This window comes from Engystomops pustulosus, chromosome 5, assembly GCF_040894005.1.
Source record: "Engystomops pustulosus chromosome 5, aEngPut4.maternal, whole genome shotgun sequence".
NCBI classification, from domain to species: Eukaryota; Metazoa; Chordata; class Amphibia; order Anura; family Leptodactylidae; genus Engystomops; species Engystomops pustulosus.
Window position 1 is genome coordinate 15,505,622 of NC_092415.1, and position 20,271 is coordinate 15,525,892.

The 20,271-nt window shown below is 46.2% G+C and overlaps 1 protein-coding gene across 4 annotated transcripts in view; it reads left to right on the forward strand.

Moving 5' to 3' along the window:
• LOC140132432 (uncharacterized) overlaps positions 1–20,271 on the forward strand; it is a 118,269-nt gene that overhangs the window by 843 nt on the left and 97,155 nt on the right. For 2 of the 4 annotated variants that reach the window (XM_072151205.1, XM_072151207.1), the window contains exons 1-2: positions 186–499; positions 10,740–10,797. The exons of 1 other annotated variant lie outside the window; for it this stretch is intronic. In XM_072151205.1, coding sequence (XP_072007306.1) covers positions 422–499; positions 10,740–10,797 — 136 coding nt within the window. In that variant the 5' untranslated portion in view covers positions 186–421. Of the gene's footprint in view, positions 1–185; positions 500–10,739; positions 10,798–20,271 lie in introns of those variants that run through there. One more of the 4 variants, XM_072151208.1, reaches the window with a different exon arrangement.

Below are 20,271 nucleotides of genomic sequence, written 5' to 3' on the forward strand. Positions count from 1 at the left end.
AGGGCAGATTTACTTACCCGGTCCAGTCGCGATCCAGCGGTGCGTTCTCAGACGCTGATTCGGGCCTGCCAGGATTCACTAAGGTCCGTGCGCCCAATATCCAGCAGGTGTCGCTGCTGCGCCCAGGTCTGCCGGAGTTCACCTGCTTCATCCCAGTGCATGTAAGTGCTGATCTTGCGACACAATTCTTTTTTAAAATTTTGTGGTTTTTCCGGATCCGTCGAGTTGTCAAACGGCCACGCCCCACGATTTCTGTCTCGTGAAAGCAGGCTCCGATGCGCCCAAATCTGATTGCGTGCACCAAAATCCTGGGGCAATTCAGGGCAAATCGGAAGTGTTCGGGAAACCCGACGAAAGTGCGCGGTTTGGACCCTTAGTTAATGAGCCCCATTATGGCTACCTTCACACAACCTTTTAACCAATGAAAAACCTCAGAGGTACCCAACAAATTGTACCCACTCGCTCGACCACAAGGTCACTAGCGCCAACCAAAAAACAGGTGAGAGTACACAAAAATCATAATCCATATGAATAAAAATCAACGCTTTAATACATCATAATTAGAGATGAGCGAGCACTAAAATGCTCGGGTACTCGTTATTCGAGACGAACTTTTCCCGATGCTCGAGTGCTCGTCTCGAATAACGAGCCCCATTGAAGTCAATGGGAGACTCGAGCATTTTTCAAGGGGACCAAGGCTCTGCACAGGGAAGCTTGGCCAAACACCTGGGAACCTCAGAAAAGGATGGAAACACCACGGAAATGGACAGGAAACAGCAGGGGCAGCATGCATGGATGCCTCTGAGGCTGCTTAATCGCACCATTATGCCAAAACTATGGGCAACAGCATGGCCATGACAGAGTGACAGAATGAAGCTAGATAGCATCTAAAACATCCAATAATTGACCCTGACACTATAGGGGACGGCATGCAGAGGCAGCAGCGGCAGGCTAGAGAGTGGCATGGCGACATACTCTAAATGGACTCAGGCTTCAAACCAATGGGTGGCAGAGAGGAACCAAAGGAGGTGAGCAAGAAGCGCTCAAATAATATCGGTACATGATAAAAGTTTGCCAGTATATTTTGTGGATTACACAGCAGGGTGGCGACAAAGTTAACATGGAAGCCATGAAAACAACCCAAAATTCTGCCTGACACAGCTCGTTTGATAAGGGGAACATGTATGGAGGCAGTGAACTAGTAGTAGATTAAAGGTGCTGCAGTTAAAACTATGTTAGTTGGATCTTGGCATGGAGCTGGCGCTCCGCTGCCAGGCGAGCTTTCGCCAATCCAAGCCCCTGTCTCTAGGCTACTCCCCAAACAGCACTTCTAAGAACCTTTTGTATAAGATCAAGTGTAGTAGCGTTCTTATAAGTTTGGGATATGGCGGGTGAGGGGAATGTAAACAGATGCGCAAGAAGCGCTGAAATAATATCGGTAAATGATAAAAGTTTGCCAGTATTTTTTGTGGATTACACAGCAGGGTGGCGACAAAGTTAACAAGTTTGTTGTGGAAGCCATGAAAACAACCCAAAATTCTGCCTGACACAGCTCGTTTGATAAGGGGACCATGTATGCTTACAGTTCATGCCAGTCGCTGCACTGGCTGCCAGTCTCCTTTCGAATACAGTTTAAAATAATAACCCTCATTCATAAAGCTCTGTATAATGCTGCACCCCCCTACCTCTCCTCTCTTATCTCAGTCTATCGCCCAACCCGTGCTCTTAGATCCGCCAGTGATCTTAGCTTAACCTCTACCCTAGTGCGGACCTCCCACTCGCGTCTCCAAGACTTCTCTAGAGCTGCACCAATTCTATGGAATGCTCTGCCCCGGACTATCAGACTAATACCTAACCTCCAAAGTTTCAAACGTGCTCTTAAAACCCATTTCTTTAGGCAAGCCTATAACACTCATTAACTGCATGAAGTTTTAACTCTTCTACTAACCCGTCCTGTGTCGTCCTCCCATCTGTTATCCAGCAACCAACAGGCACCAGACTTCTCTGCAGTCCCATTCACCCTGGACCTGGTATATAAGATGACGGCTGAGTGGTTCAAGCGACAGCAATTCCATTTATTATATTTTGTTCTATTCCCTAAGAAGAATGGCTTGACCATTAAATATTCTTTTACCTCGTGTTACCCCATCATCTTCATAAACCGTAAGCTCTGGCGAGCAGGGACCTCACTCCTGTTGTTCCATACAAATGTTGTGCTCTGTTACATTACATTTGTATTTGTTTCCTATGATTTGTAAAGCGCTACGGAATATGATGGCGCTATATAAATAAAGATTATTATTATTATTATTATGGAGGCAGTGAACTAGTAGTAGATTAAAGGTGCTGCAGTTAAAACTATGTTAGTTGGATCTTGGGATGGAGCTGGCGCTCCGCTGCCAGGCGAGCTTTCGCCAATCCAAGCCCCTGTCTCTAGGCTACTCCCCAAACAGCACTTCTAAGAACCTTTTGTATAAGATCAAGTGTAGTAGCGTTCTTATAAGTTTGGGATATGGCGGGTGAGGGGAATGTAAACAGATGCGCAAGAAGCGCTGAAATAATATCGGTTAATCATAAAAGTTTGCCAGTATATTTTGTGGATAACACAGCAGGGTGGTGACAAAGTTAACAACTTTGATGTGGAATCCATGAAAACAACCCAAATTTCTGCCTGACACACCTCGTTTGATAAGGGGACGATGTATGGAGGCAGCTATATGGACGACTTTTGGAGGTAGCAATGGAGACAACGTGTGGAGGCTGCTATGGAGACAATTTAATTTGGATAGTGCCTGTATGTGGCAGTCCAAAAAAGTTTTCAAACCAGAGGAGCAGGTAGGTGGCCCTCCAGAAAAATGGAATAGATTGAGTGCCTGTATGTGGCAGTCCAAAAAAGTTTTCAAACCAGAGGAGCAGGTAGGTGGCCCTCCAGAAAAATGGAATAGATTGAGTGCCTGTATGTGGCAGTCCAAAAAAGTTTTCAAACCAGAGGAGCAGGTAGGTGGCCCTCCAGAAAAATGGAATAGATTGAGTGCCTGTATGTGGCAGTCCAAAAAAGTTTTCAAACCAGAGGAGCAGGTAGGTGGCCCTCCAGAAAAATGGAATAGATTGAGTGCCTGTATGTGGCAGTCCAAAAAAGTTTTCAAACCAGAGGAGCAGGTAGGTGGCCCTCCAGAAAAATGGAATAGATTGAGTGCCTGTATGTGGCACTCCCAAAAATTGTTTAAAACAGAGGACCGGGTAGGTGGCCCTCCAGAAAAATGAAATGCATAAAGTACTATAGCTAGAGCCAGTGGGCCCTGTCAAAAAATAGCCAGTTTCCTCTGCTTTAGTGTACAAAGAGGAGGAGGAGGAGTGCATAAATTATTCAGGTTGAGCTTCCTTCACCTGGTGGAGATTGGAAATTATGAGAAATCCAGGCTTTATTCATCTTAATAAGCGTCAGCCTGTCAGCGCTGTCAGTCGACAGGCGTGTACGCTTATCGGTGATGATGCCACCAGCTGCACTGAAAACCCGCTCGGACAAGACGCTAGCGGCAGGGCAGGCAAGAACCTCCAAGGCGTACAGCGCCAGTTCGTGCCACATGTCCAGCTTTGAAACCCAGTAGTTGTAGGGAGCTGTGTGATCATTTAGGACGATGGTATGGTCAGCTACGTACTCCCTCACCATCTTTCTGTAAAGATCATCCCTACTCTGCCGAGACTGGGGACAGGTGACAGTGTCTTGCTGGGGTGACATAAAGCTGGCAAAAGCCTTGTAAAGCGTACCCTTGCCAGTGCTGGACAAGCTGCCTGCTCGCCTACTCTCCCTCGCTACTTGTCCCGCAGAACTACGCACTCTGCCACTAGCGCTGTCACAAGGGAAATACTGTTTCAGCTTGTGCACCAGGGCCTGCTGGTATTCATGCATTCTCACACTCCTTTCCTCTCCAGGGATGAGAGTGGAAAGATTTTGCTTGTACCGTGGGTCCAGGAGAGTGAATACCCAGTAATCGGAGCTGGAATAAATTCTTTGAACGCGAGGGTCACGGGATAGGAAGCCTAGCATGAAATCTGCCATATGCGCCAGAGTCCCAACGCGCAAGAATTCACTCCCCTCACTGGCCTGACTGTCCATTTCCTCCTCCTCCAACTCCTCTTCTTCTGCCCATACACGCTGAACAGTGAAGGTCTGAGCAATGCTCCCCTCTTGTGTCTCGCCAACATTCTCCTCCTCATCCTCCTCCACCTCCTCCGATATGCGCTGAGAAACAGACCTGAGGGTGCTTTGGCTATCAACAAGGGAATCTTCTTCCCCCGTCTCTTGTGACGAGCGCAAAGCTTCCGACTTCATGCTGATCAGAGAGTTTTTCAACAGGCCAAGCAGCGGGATGGTGAGGCTGATGATGGCGGCATTGCCACTGACCATCTGTGTTGACTCCTCAAAGTTCTCAGCACCTGACAGATATCAGACATCCACGTCCACTCCTCATTGTAGACTTGAGGAAGCTGACTGACCTGACTACCAGTTCTGGTGGAAGTTGACATCTGGCAGTCTACAATCGCTCTGCGCTGCTGGTAAACTCTGGATAACATGGTTAATGTTGAATTCCACCTCGTGGGCACGTCGCACAACAGTCGGTGAGCGGGCAGTTGGAGGCGGCGCTGCGCTGCCCTGAGAGTGGCAGCATCTGTGCTGGACTTCCTGAAATGCGCACAGATGCGGCGCACCTACGTGAGCAAATCAGACAGATTGGGGTATGTCTTGAGGAAACGCTGAACTATCAGATTTAACACATGGGCCAGGCATGGCACATGTGTCAGTCTGCCGAGTTGCAGAGCCGCCACTAGGTTACGGCCGTTGTCACACACAACCATGCCTGGCTTCAGGTTCAGCGGTGCCAGCCACAGATCAGTCTGCGCCGTGATCCCCTGTAATAGTTCTTGGGCGGTGTGCCTTTTATCGCCTAGGCTCAGCAGTTTGAGCACCGCCTGCTGTCGCTTAGCGACGGCACTGCTGCTGTGCCTAGAGCTAGCGACTGATGGCGCCATGCCCACGGATGGTAGTTCGCTGGAGGAGGGGTGGGAGGAGGAGGAGGCATAGTAGGCCTTTGAGACCTGGACCGAGGTAGGCCCCGCAATCCTCGGCGTCGGCAGTATATGACCAGCCCCAGGGTCAGACTCGGTCCCAGCCTCCACCAAGTTAACCCAATGTGCCGTCAGCGATATATAGTGGCCCTGCCCGGCAGCACTCGTCCACGTGTCCGTGGTCAGGTGGACCTTGTCAGAAACGGCGTGTGTCAGGGCACGGATGATGTTGTCTGACACGTGCTGGTGCAGGGCTGGGACGGCACATCGGGAAAAGTAGTGGCGGCTGGGGACCGAATACCGAGGGGCGGCCGCCGCCATGAGGTTGCGAAAGGCCTCGGTCTCTACTAGCCTATAGGGCAGCATCTCCAGGCTAAGCAATCTGGAGATGTGGACATTAAGGGCTTGGGCGTGCGGGTGGGTTGCACTATATTTTCTTTTCCGCTCCAAATTTTCCTGGGAGGGGGCAGACTGGGGGGGAGGAGGCTGAGGTGCAGGAGCTGGAGGAGTGCCGATTTCAGTGACATGGGTGGACTGCGTGGAAGACTGACTGGTGGACAAATTGCTCGAAGCATTGTCGGCAATCCACGACATCACCTGTTCGCACTGTTCTGGCCTCAACAGTGCTCTACCACGAGTCCCAGTAACTTCAGACATGATGAACCTAGGGAGTGTAGCTCTGCGGCGTTCCCCTGCTCCCTCATCAGCAGGTGGTGTCTCACCCCACCCAGGACCACGGCCTCTGACCCCTGCAGTAGATGGACGCCCACGTCCCCGCCCTCGTCCTCGTCCTCTACCCCTAGCCCTCGGGTTAAACATTTTGAAAATGAAAGTTATATAACTTTAATTTTTATTTTAATTTTTTTTGTGTTTTTTTGTGTTTTTTAGGTTTTTTTTGTGTTTTTTAGTTTTTAAAACCAAACAATGCTATCCTATTGCTATGGCTATTTTCTAGCCAAGTATGAAAGCACACTGATGAGATGACGCTGAGTTATGAAAAAATAAAAGGAAAATAAAAAGGAAATGGCAGACTGTGCCTAATTGAAATCCGACCCCTAATAAATTTTCCCACTTCGGTCTTTGTGATGGATATGTGCGTCACTAAGCGCTAAACACAGCGGTCGCAAGTCTCACTCCAAATTCCTCACAATTGGCTAGTATATGCACTGCAGCAAGGACAGCCACCAGCAGATCAACCAGAAATAAAATATATATAACGCTATTGTAGGCGTAAGTAAGCCGTTTGGATTCTCCTTTGGCTATTTTCTAGCCAAGTATGAAAGCACACTGATGAGATGACGCTGAGTTATGAAAAAATAAAAGGAAAATAAAAAGGAAATGGCAGACTGTGCCTAATTGAAATCCAACCCCTAATAAATTTTCCCACTTCGGTCTTTGCGATGGATATGTGCCTCACTAAGCGCTAAACACAGCGGTCGCAAGTCTCCAAATTCCTCACAATTGGCTAGTATATGCACTGCAGCAAGGACAGCCACCAGCAGATCAACCAGAAATAAAATATATATAACGCTATTGTAGGCGTAAGTAAGCCGTTTGGATTCTCCTTTGGGGTGGATATGTGTGTCACTAAGAGCTAAACACAACGGTAGCAAGTCCCCCTGCAAATTCCTCACAATATGGTACTAGCTGCACTACTAGTGCCAGCAAGCCCAGCCACAAGCAAACAAAAAAAAAAAAGTATAACGTTATTGTAGCCCTAAGAAGGGCTGTTGGGTTCTTGTTGAATCACTCCTGCCTAACAGTAATCTACTAGCACCCTAACGCTGTCCCTGACCAGCAGCAGCTCTCTCCCTAGCGGCATCCAGACACAGAATGATCCGAGCAGCGCGGGCAGCGGCTAGTCTATCCCAGGGTCACCTGATCTGGCCAGCCAACCACTGCTATCGACGTGTAAGGGTACCATGTCATGCTGGGTGGAGTGCAGAGTCTCCTGGCTTGTGATTGGCTCTGTTTCTGGCCGCCAAAAAGCAAAACGGCGGGAGCTGCCATTTTCTCGAGCGGGCGAAGTATTCGTCCGAGCAACGAGCAGTTTCGAGTACGCTAATGCTCGAACGAGCATCAAGCTCGGACGAGTATGTTCGCTCATCTCTAATCATAATGATACAAAGAAAATACAAATACGAAAAATCTGATGGCATGTCAAAAGGAGAGACAGTCAGATATATAGCACCAGAAAATTACTGACTGAAAATAGGGGGTAGACACCTAAGGGTGATGCCACACACAGCGTTTTGAAACCCTTTTTGGTCCGTTTTTAAGCAATCCGTTAAACGCATTCATTTTTTATACCGCATCCATTTTTTATTGCACAAATTCGGAAAACCTTTCAAAAACGGATGCGTTTTCAAAAAACGCATGTATTTTTTAAAAATGGATGCATTTTTTAAAGGATTGCTTAAAAACTGACCAAAAATGGTTTCAATACGCCATGTGTGGCATCACCCTAAGCATCCACATATATCACTGACAGGTGACCAAAGCCTAGATTGACTGGGACAATACCAGTTATGACATGTCTCCAAAGAGATATACTACCTCCAAGGTAACGCTATAAATGAGCTTAATACCTAAAAGTAAATGGGGGAATATATAATACATAGCAATAATCTAAGATGCATGGAAACCAGCACATGCAGTACTTGTATATCATATTGAGTGAAGGGTATAATGATACACAGGAGATGTATTGTGTCCTAAAACATCAGACATGCTGGAAATATATCCATGTGGAAAAAACACAAAAGTAAATAAAAAATAAAGTCATATGTGTACCTTGTGTTATCCTGTCAGTGTGTAGGGCAACGCCGCAGACAGAATAACCTATACGTACGTTTCACCCTGCGGCTTTGTCAGAAGGACATTCACACGACCGAATGGGGTACAGCAATGGCCACACAGAGCAATACAGATGTGTCCTATCTTTCCCCGTGTTACGGCCCGTACCCAATGCACACCAAACAGGAGGAAAGCTGACACATCCTCTATATCCTACACCGCACAGGAGGAGAACTGACACATCCTCTATATACTACACCACACAGGAGGAGAGCTGACACATCCTCTATATACTACACCACACAGGAGGAGAGCTGACACATCCTCTATATCCTACACCGCACAGGAGAAGAGCTGACACATCCTCTATATACTACACCACACAGGAGAGCTGACAGATTCTCTAAATACTACACCACACAGGAGGAGAGCTGACAGATCCTCTATATACTACACCACACAGGAGACACATCCTCTATATACTACACCACCCAGGAGAGCTGACAAATCCTCTATATACTACACCACACAGGAAAGCTGACAGATCCTCTATATACTACACCACACAGGAGAGCTGACACATCCTCTATATACTAGACCACACAGGAGGAGAGCTGACACATCCTCTGTATACTAGACCACACAGGAGGAGAGCTGACACATCCTCTATATACTACACCACACAGGAGAGCTGACACATCCTCTAAATACTACACCACACAGGAGGAGAGCTGACAGATCCTCTATATACTACACCACACAGGAGAGCTGACACATCCTCTAAATACTACACCACACAGGAGGAGAGCTGACACATCCTCTATATACTACACCACACAGGAGAGCTGACACATCCTCTATATACTACACCACACAGGAGAGCTGACACATCCTCTATATACTACACCACACAGGAGAGCTGACACATCCTCTATATACTATATCATACAGGAGGGCTGACACACCCTCTATATACTACACCACACAGGAAAGCTGACAGATCCTCTCTATTCTACACCACACAGGAGAGCTGACACATCCTCTATATATTACACCACACAGAAGAATTTACACATCCACTATAAACTACACCACACAGGAGAGCTGATAAATCATAAATATACTATATCGCACGGGAGACACATCGGCTATATACTAGACCAAACAGGAGACACATAATAATAATTCCTTTATTTATTTAGCGCACACAGATTACGCAGCGCTGCACAGAGCACATTAGTCCCTGTCCCTAATGGGGGTCACAATCTTATCAGCCTACCAGTATGTTTTGGACTGTGGGAGGAAACTGGAGGACTCGGAGGAAACCTACACAAAAACGGAGAGAACATACAAACTCTTTGCATATGTTGACCTGGATGGAACTTGAACCCAGGCCCCAAGCACTACAAGGCTGTAATGCTAACCACTGAGCCACCGTGCTGCCCCTACACATCCTCTGTATACTACACCACACAGGAAAAACATCCTCTATATACTACACCACACCGGAGAGCGGCAGATACTCCTTATGAAGGAGAAATTGCAAAAAGTTGATGGAATCATTTATATTTAATTTCTAAGAATCACTACAAATATACAATTTTATAGCAGTGTGTTGGTATGTTTTTTATGAGTATTCAAGAGAACGAAAGTTTTGACATATTGGGGCAGATTTACTTTCCCGTTCCTGCGTTTGTTGTCCGACGAGGATTTGGGTCCGGGGCAACTCACTAAGATCGTGCGTCCGAGTTCCTGCATGTGCCGCTTCTGCACCGAGCTCCGCCAGAGTTCACCTGCTTCTTCCTGGTGCATGTAAGTGCTTGATCTTGCGACACATTTCCTTTTTTAAAGGGAACCTACCACCACGAATCTACCTATAAAGGTAGATCGGGTGGTAGGTGGATCAATAGGACGTGAGGATAGCCCTTTTAAGGGCTAATCCTCACATGCCTCGATAACTTTTATTAGCTTTATATGCAAATTTTCTTATGCGGCTACTGGGGCGTGGAGTAGCCGCATCTGAGGTTACACGGGGCGGCTACTCCACGCCCCGGTATCCTCCTTTCTCCACCTACACATAATCTTTGGCGCGCAGCTCCTCGTAGCTGCGCGCCCTCATCCGATGATCCTGCCGCCTGCGCATGCGATGAACAGCAGGCCCGCGCCTGTGCAGCTCCGGCTTTGGAGCAGTGATCACGCAGGTGCGGGCCTGCTCTTCTGCGCATTCGCAGACGGCAGGTTCGTCGGCCGAAGACTGTGAGTAGGAGGAGAAAAGAGGCTACCGGGGCATGGAGTAGCCGCCCCGTGTAACCTCAGATGCGGCTACTCCACGCCCCAGTAGCTGCATAAGAAAGTTTGCTTATAAATCTAATAAAAGTTATCGAAAAAGGGTTATCCTCTCGTCCTATTGATCCTCCTACCATCCGATCTACCTTAATAGGTAGATTCGTGGTGGTAGGTTCCTTTGAAATTCCCCGGTTTGTCCAAATCCGTTGGGTTGTCAGACAGCCCGCCCCCCGATTTCTGTTGCAGTGCGCCAAAACCCTGGGGCAATTCAGGGCAAAAGAGAAATACTCGGGAAACCCAACGAAAGTGCTCCGTTCGGACCCTTAGTAAATGAGCCCCAATACCTCCAATTGCATGTTACCATGATGTTATGATTTTTCTCTAAATAAGACAAGCCAGGTAGACTCATCCTTTATACTCATAAGGTGATTATCGAGGCTTTGAATGATGTTCTGGAATACTTTGAACACGCTGGAATACGTGTTTTGTACTTAATCTCATTATACAACTTGATGACATAATAAGCATTCCTATAATGTTGTGAGTAACTCCTTAGTCTTTTAAAGAAATGTGGTTTTTCTCCTCCATAGATAGGTTTACTTCACTGTGATCAACATGCGACCAGGAAGGTCCTCACCATTCCACACAGTAAGTCCTGATTTCAGGGTTCATTTGTTGATGTGGGAAAAATTAGGCAGATATTATTTTAATGGAATTTTTTTTGCTTCCTAAAGGGGTTATATTTCAATTGGCTTCATGATCTCTGTAGGGCCTCGCCACTGTAACATTTACTATCAAGTTTATTAACCTAAATTTAGTCCTATTTTATGAGATACTTATAGTTAATACAGTTCTTATTCAATATGGAGATCAGATGAGATACATGGTTAAACCCCTATGGAGAGGGCTCAGCTTTTGAGCCCTCTCCATTCATCTCTCCACAGTATGATTTAGAGGTGGTCCTCTACTTAGGGACACCCGACTTACAGACGACCTCTAATTACAGACAGATCCCTCTGCCCACTGTGACCTCTGGTGAAGTCTCTGGATGTTACTTTAGTCCCAGGCTACAATTATAAAATATACAGTTTCGGCTTGCATACAAATTTAACTTAAAGGGGTTTTCCCATGAAATAAAGTTAGGCCCTATCCCGTTGCTGATCAGTGCTGACACCCCCGCAGATCGTGGAAACGAGGGACCTCGTGGCTCTGTCAGATTCATGGAGCAGACGGCCGAGCATAACCATTCTGCTCCATAAATCTCTATGGAGCTGACGGAAATTGCAGAGCGCTCACCGATCTCCTTCAGCTCCATAGAGATTAATATAGCAGAACGGTCATGCACGGACGTCTGCTCTGTTAAACTGAGAGAGCGATGAGGGGTCCGACAAACTCCTCTTTATCGCGATCTGCGGGGGTCTCGGCACTGAGACCCCCCCACTGATCAGCAAGTTAAGCCCTATCCTGTGGATAGGGCCTAACTTTCCTTTGTTGGAAAACCCCTTTAAGAACAAACCTAAAGAACCTATCTTGTACGTAACCCAGGGACTGTTTGTACTGTGAGGTCATGGGGCAGGAATAAATGGAGGTGTCCCCAAGATCGGCCTTTCCAGCAATGCAATTTGTCCGCTTTTATAAGGTCAAAACTGCTGTTGCCCACTTTTAAATAACATATGTGGACCATATGATGGCTAAACTTGACAGACTGGCCACTTCTTGTAAGATTATCCTTCTACTGTGCAAACTGCAGAGCAAAATGTAATCATGTCTACATAATGGTAGAAAGGACTCCCTGCATCATATATCACTACAATGCACTGAGCCCTGTCCCCTGGTTAGTGGTCAGTTTGTGATATTTGGCCGGCACATGGATGAGATAACGGAAATGTGAACAGGCCCTAAAATGTTGCGGATAAAACTTTTCCTCCGTTTCCTCCCACACTCCAAAAACATGTGTTGAGGTGTAAATGCACATGGACAGGAACTCCTGCCCCATGCGCTTAAATTGCTTTTCAAAACACAGTTCATAATGCAGCCTCTGATCGCAATGTCACTGTTGAGTAATTGAAGAAAGAATTTTATTTTAGTAGCATAAATCCATAATGCCATTTATTTAAAGTAAATATATATTATATGCAAAAAGGAAACAAAACTTGGCGACCCTGTAACTTAACTCAGTATGAGTCCCCAGACCCCCATGACATTCTTTATAAGTACAGGCGGTCCCCTACTTAAGAACACTCGACTTACATACGACCCCTAGTTACAAACGGACCTCTGGATATTGGTAATTTATTGTACTACAATGATCAGCTGCAACAGTTATCACAGGTGTCTGTAATGAAGCTTTATTGTTAATCCTGATTCTTATAACAACCCAACATTTTTAAAATCCAATTGTCACAGAGACCAAAAAAGTTCTGGCTGGGGTTACAATGATAAAATCTACAGTTCCGACTTACATACAAATTCAACTTAAGAACAAACCTAAATCTTGTATGTAACCCGGGGACTGCCTGTAGTTGAATTTGGAACAAAAGAATCTTCTAATCTTTTAAAGGGACTCTAAAGGGTCACCGCATTTGTCCTCATTAAACTGCTAGCACCTTCAGGTGAATGGAAGATATCTTCTGTTCACCATAACGGAAGCATCTGACAATCCCAGTTTTTAAAATTGACTCAACTCAGGTAAAATATCACTCTTCTCTGCTGATTTTCACATGACTTTGGATGAAATGTTTTATAGGTTAACGGGGGAGATTTCACAAGGAATTCAAGAAAGGACATTTCATACCCTACCTTAGGGAGCTATGAATGTTATGGGGTAAAATCAGGTGACAGCTTCCCTTTAATCTACAAGTATATAGTTTTTACAATATATAGACCATAATGATACTAGGTACATGGAGAAGATATATACTAGACAAGTATATATCTTCTCCATGTACCTAGTATCATTATGGTCTATACATTGTTCTAGCTCTACATGCTTATGTATATAAACCTTTGTATCCTATAGTGTTTGACAAAGGCCTGTGATAGGCCGAAACGTCACCAACTGATCACGTTCTTGTAAATAAATATCACTTTCTGGCATCTGAAAATCAAAAGGAGTGCTTGGATTAATTTATTTATCGATTACATTGGGGTGGGAACCCTAATCCTTATCAGCACCCACTGTCGATGTGCGACCGCACAAATCAGACCATTATACAGGCTGTCAGTCATGTGTATAGGAGTATCTGATACACACAGGCTGCAGGGAGCACCAGCAACAGGAAGCACATGAAGGAGCCATTACACCATTATACCTCACTCCATTATACAGACTGTCAGTCAAGCACCGGGGGTGTGGCTGTGCCTCCCACTCATGAATAAGCTGGACAGCTTATGACTCATTGGACATCTCACAGGTCATTTGCATACAGCTTTAGGACCTCGTTGCTTAGGTTTACAGGCCTGTAGAGGGACAATGAAGGGATAGAGGCAATGCTCTCTAATGGCAGTTTATGAAAATATATTTAGTTTAGGGGGTTATTTTGCCTGACGGGTTCTCTTTAAAGCGGCAGCCTGGCCATGCGCGATCAGCTGTTCCGCTCATCTCAGGGAGCGACGAGGGGTCCAACAGAGGTACATTGGACCCCATCAGACCCCCCATTCTCTTGATCTGTGGATAGGGCCTAACTTGTTTTGTAGGAAAACCCTTTTAAATGTTCTTACACTTGAATATGAACTATTTCTACAGAATTGGAATGTAATTGCATAGGATGACGCCATAATTTTGATTTATACCTGTAAGAGAAAAAAACACTAAAGAAGAAAAACATGTTGGTTATTTTGGTTACTCCCCTGATACCTCATAAAAAAAGTTCAAATCTCTTTGTGTTGTGAACTCCCTTTGTATTCATTGGTGTTACATCTTTTAGGATATTATTATTCCTCAGATAATATACAACCTTCAGTGTTATACAATTAGTCTTAGACTTGTCCTGTTCAAACTATGTTCACATACACCATCGGCTGAAGATACAAGTCTGTAAGTCTAAACAATTACTTTATGTGTTTTGCTGTAAAGTTTACCTATTTTTTTAAATTGGGATTAACTTTTTTTTTTGGTGGATGGGAGGCTAGAATGTAATGTAATCTATATAACATATGCTTCTATCGGGCAGCTCGTGGATTTGTTATTTTAATTTTCAATGTGTCAGATAGGACAGGGTATGGTTCACCTACTCTGTGGTGTACTGGTTGTTTGGGGACAGTGGGGCAGATTTACTTACCCGGTTCATTCGCGATCCAGCGGCGCGTTCTCTGCGGTGGATTCGGGTCTTCCGGCGATTCACTAAGGCAGTTCCTCCGACGTCCACCAGGTGTCGCTGCTGCGCTGAAGTCCTGAGTACACGATGCATTGCCTGGTGAAGGTAAGCGCGTGTCCAGCGACACTTTTTTTAAAAAAATGCAGCGGTTTCTCCGAATCCGTCGGGTTTTCGTTCAGCCACGCCCCCCGATTTCCATCGCGTGCACGCCGGTGCCGATGCGCCACAATCCGATCGCGTGCGCCGAAATCCCGGGGCAATACAGGGAAAATTGGCGCAAAGCGGAAAAATTCGGTTAGCCCGTCGTAAAAATGCGAATCGGGCCCCTCGTAAATGACCCCCAGTATGTATTTCTGTCGTGGATCTATAGAATCAAACTGCAAGTTTAGACAGAAATAGCTAAATTGAATTATTTTTTTAGAAGCTTTCCAATATGGTTTTAATACAGGGGTGTTCCCATTTCAGCAAAGTAAATTTCATTGTTTGTATTATAAAAAGTTATACAATTTTCTAGTATACTTTCTGTATCAGTTCCTCACAGTTTTCCAGTGGACAGAAATCTGACCATGGTCACACAGTTGCACGGCTCGTTATAAAAAACGTCTCTGATTACTCTCTGTGATACTAACGAGCCTGTATGACCAGGGTCAGGTACCTGTCCACTTAAAGTAAACATAGAAGCTTTCTATAAGCAGAGATCTGGAAAACAGTGAGGAATTGGTACAGAAAGTATATTGGAAGGTTGTATAAATTTTCATTTTACAAACAATAACATTAATTTGCCAAAATGGGATAATCTGACTCAATACTATTACAATAACACAACATTTATATACATTTTTAAGTATTAATTCTTTTGTACAAATATTTTTACTTATATAAATAAGTTTTGGCACTTTACAACACCCATTGCATTTTTTCTGCATGAAAACCTGACATTATGTTTATTGGTGCAATTTAATGGCATATAAACAAAAACAGCAATTCTGATATTTTTTTTCCTGAATCATTTTAGTAACTTATAATTTTTTTTTCACATTACCTGGGTACCTGCCAGCAGCATATGTGTGTCCTGGGAGGGGGAATTGTGTGTGTCTGTATCAGTATCCTCTCCTCCACACTCATCCATCTATCTCCATCCTCCCCTCTTCTTGTTATGTGCATTGAGCAGGGGAGGGGGATGGTTTTGAGTAGAGGAAGAACGTATAAGGAGACACACACACACACACACCAGGTAATGTGAAATAAACTTTTCTAAACTACTGAAATGATTCAGAATGCTGACAAAGGCATTTTCAAAATCAGCATAGCACAGACCAGGGACACTTACTCATAGATCCAGGCACCATGACTGTGGTAATCTTCTTATACAGGCGGTCCCCTACTTAAGAACACCCGACTTACAAACAACCCCTAGTTACAGATGGACAACTGGATGTTGGTAGGTTACTGTACTTTAGTCCTAGGCTACAATAATCAGCTATAACAGTTATCACAGGTGTCTGTAATGAAGCTTTATTGTTAATCCTGGTTCTTATGACAATCCAACATTTTTAAAATCCAATTGTCACCGAGACCAAAAAAATTCTGGCTGGGATTACAATGATAAAATATACAGTTTCGACTTACATACAAATTCAACTTAAGAACAAACCTACAGACCCTATCTTGTATGTAACCCGGGGACTGCCTGTATTTTCTATCCATGGCCTCCTTCCTTCTAAAATCAACTTTTCTAATGAGCCAGGAGTGCTTTAGGGTGTGTAACCAGAGCCCCAGTGTCACTGTATGTAGATGCACTACTGTACTAAGAATACACATCTCTGCACATCTCATGCAGTTTTGCTTATACACAGGTGTTTACAGCCGTGCATATGAATCATAGTATTTGTCATCCCGGAGATTTTTTCAGTGCCTAGATTATGCCTGTGACATTACTGCTCAGATTTGTGGGGACACAACATTGTAAATAAGGAGAGACTACATGTTTACAGAGTTAATCATAAGACTCTTAGAAAGAAAAGCAGCACATTGTAGACAGATTCATAGTTCATTTTTTTAGTCTACATACTACATAGAGAAATGTAAGAAGATATGTATGAGATATTTTCAGAATGTATGTCAGAATACACATTGGCGTTGGACCAGGGGTACCTGAGATCTTGATGTATGCTTGTTTTCTTATACACTCCCTCTCAAAAGTTTAGGGTCACCCAGACAATCATTTGTTTTCCATGAAAACTCATACTTTTACTTTTTCAATTTCTTTTTCAAATTTTTGACAAGGTTCAAAATATTATTTTTTTCATTTGAAATAATAATTTTCTCCTTCAGTCTTTGCTTTCATCACAGAATGTTCCATTTGCTGCAATTACAGCATTGCAGACCTTTGCCATTCTAGCTGCTCATTTGCTTAAATAATCTGGAGAAATGTCACCCCATGCCACCAGGGGCCCCTCGCTGTAGTTGGATTGGCTTGATGAGCACTTTTTGTGCACCATATGGTCAAGCTTCTTCCACCACAGCTTAGCGTGGTTGAGATCTGGTGACTGGACGGCCGCTCCATTAGGGTTCATTCACACTGCCATCAGCTGGGACGTACATGCGGCCGCATATACGTCCCCATAGACGGCAATGGCGGCACGGCGGGGATACAGTGCCGCACATGTGTGGCACCGTTCCGCACCACACACCAGGAAAAGATAGAACATGCTCTATCTTTTGCCTGGTGTGCGGCCGTGCGCCGCTATTTCCTGTGGAGGGAGGAGGGGTCACCTCCTCCTCCTCCCCAGCACACGGCGGTATGCTCCCTTACAGATAGAATACAAGCTTATTGCACCAGCTGCTTCACTGATCACGGCAGAGGATACCCCCTGTCTATGGTGATGGCAGAACCTCCTCTCCTCTAGGTGTAGAGGATGTCCCCTGTCTATGGTGATGGTAGAACCTCCTCTCCTCTAGGTGTAGAGGATGTCCCCTGTCTATGGTGATAGTAGAACCTCCTCTCCTCTAGGTGTAGAGGATGCCCCTGCCTATGGTGATGGTAGAGCCTCCTCTCCTCTAGGTGTAGAGGATGCCCCCTGTCTATGGTGATGGTAGAACCTCCTCTCCTCTAGGTGTAGAGGATGCCCCCTGTCTATGGTGATGGTAGAACCACCTCTCCTCTAGGTGTAGAGGATGCCCCCTGTCTATGGTGATGGTAGAACCTCCTCTCCTCCAGGTGTAGAGGATGCCCCCTGTCTATGGTGATGGTAGAACCACCTCTCCTCTAGGTGTAGAGGATGTCCCCTGTCTATGGTGTTAGTAGAATCGCCTCTCCTCTAGGTGTAGAGGATGCCCCCTGTCTATGGTGATGGTAGAACCTCCTCTCCTCCAGGTGTAGAGGATGCCCCCTGTCTATGGTGATGGTAGAACCTCCTCTCCTCTAGGTGTAGAGGATGCCCCCCGTCTATGATGATGGTAGAACCTCCTCTCCTCTAGGTGTAGAGGATGCCCCCTGTCTATGGTGATGGTAGAGCCGCCTCTCCTCTAGGTGTAGAGGATGCCCCCTGTCTATGGTGATGGTAGAACCTCTTCCTCTCTAGGTGTAGAGGATGCCCCCTGTCTATGGTGATAGTAGAACCACCCCTCTCTAGGTGTAGAGGATGCCCCCTGTCTATGGTGATAGTAGAACCACCTCTCTCTAGGTGTAGAGGATGCCCCCTGTTTATGGTGATGGTAGTACCTCCTCTCCTCTAGGTGTAGAGGATGCCCCCTGTCTATGGTGATGGTAGAACCTCCTCTCCTCTAGGTGTAGAGGATGCCCCCTGTCTATGGTGATGGTAGAACTGCCTCTCCTCTATGTGTAGAGGATGCCCCCTGTCTATGGTGATGGTAGAACCTCCTCCTCTCTAGGTGTAGAGGATGCCCCCTGTCTATGGTGATAGTAGAACCACCTCTCTCTAGGTGTAGAGGATGCCCCCTGTCTATGGTGATGGTAGAACCTCCTCTCCTCTAGGTGTAGAGGATGCCCCCTGTCTATGGTGATAGTAGAACCACCTCTCTCTAGGTGTAGAGGATGCCCCCTGTTTATGGTGATGGTAGTACCTCCTCTCCTCTAGGTGTAGAGGATGCCCCCTGTCTATGGTGATGGTAGAACCACCTCTCTCTAGGTGTAGAGGATGCCCCCTGTCTATGGTGATGGTGGAACAGCCTCTCCTCTAGGTGTAGATGATGTCCCCTGTCTATGGTGATGGTAGAACCTCCTCTCCTCTAGGTATAAAGGATGCCACCTGTCTATGGTGATGGTAGAACCTCCTCTCCTCTAGGTGTAGAGGATGTCCCCTGTCTATGGTGATGGTAGAACCTCCACTCCTCTAGGTGTAGATGATGTCCCCTGTCTATGGTGATGGTAGAACCTCCTCTCCTCTAGGTATAAAGGATGTCCCCTGTCTATGGTGATGGTAGAACCTCCTCTCCTCTAGGTGTAGAGGATGTCCCCTGTCTATGGTGATGGTAGAACCTCCTCTCCTGTAGGTGTAGAGGATGTCCCCTGTCTATGGTGATGGTAGAATCGCCTCTCCTCTAGGTGTAGAGGATGTCCCCTGTCTATGGTGATGGTAGAACCTCCTCTCCTCTAGGTGTAGAGGATGCCCCCTGTCTATGGTGATGGTAGAACTTCCTCTCCTCTAGGTGTAGAGCATGCCCCCTGTCTATGGTGATGGTAGTACCTCCTCTCCTCTAGGTATAAAGGATGCCCCCTTTCTATGGTGATGGTAGTACCTGCTCTCCTCTAGGTGTAGAGGATGCCCCCTGTCTATGGTGATGGTAGAACCTCCTCTCCTCTAGGTGTAGAGGATGCCCCCTGTCTATGGTGATGGCAGAACCTCCTCTCCTCTAGGTGTAGAGGATGTCCCCTGTCTATGGTGATGGTAGAACCTCCTCTCCTCTAGGTGTAGAGGATGTCCCCTGTCTATGGTGATAGTAGAACCTCCTCTCCTCTAGGTGTAGAGGATGCCCCTGCCTATGGTGATGGTAGAGCCTCCTCTCCTCTAGGTGTAGAGGATGCCCCCTGTCTATGGTGATGGTAGAACCTCCTCTCCTGTAGGTGTAGAGGATGCCCCCTGTCTATGGTGATGGTAGAACCACCTCTCCTATAGGTGTAGAGGATGCCCCCTGTCTATGGTGATGGTAGAACCTCCACTCCTCTAGGTGTAGAGGATGCCCCCTGTCTATGGTGATGGTAGAACCACCTCTCCTCTAGGTGTAGAGGATGTCCCCTGTCTATGGTGATGGTAGAACCTCCTCTCCTCTAGGTGTAGAGGATGCCCCCCGTCTATGATGATGGTAGAACCTCCTCTCCTCTAGGTGTAGAGGATGCCCCCTGTCTATGGTGATGGTAGAGCCGCCTCTCCTCTAGGTGTAGAGGATGCCCCCTGTCTATGGTGATGGTAGAACCTCCTCCTCTCTAGGTGTAGAGGATGCCCCCTGTCTATGGTGATAGTAGAACCACCTCTCTCTAGGTGTAGAGGATGCCCCCTGTCTATGGTGATAGTAGAACCACCTCTCTCTAGGTGTAGAGGATGCCCCCTGTTTATGGTGATGGTAGTACCTCCTCTCCTCTAGGTGTAGAGGATGCCCCCTGTCTATGGTGATGGTAGAACCTCCTCTCCTCTAGGTGTAGAGGATGCCCCCTGTCTATGGTGATGGTAGAACCACCTCTCCTCTAGGTGTAGAGGATGTCCCCTGTCTATGGTGATGGTAGAACTGCCTCTCCTCTATGTGTAGAGGATGCCCCCTGTCTATGGTGATGGTAGAACCTCCTCCT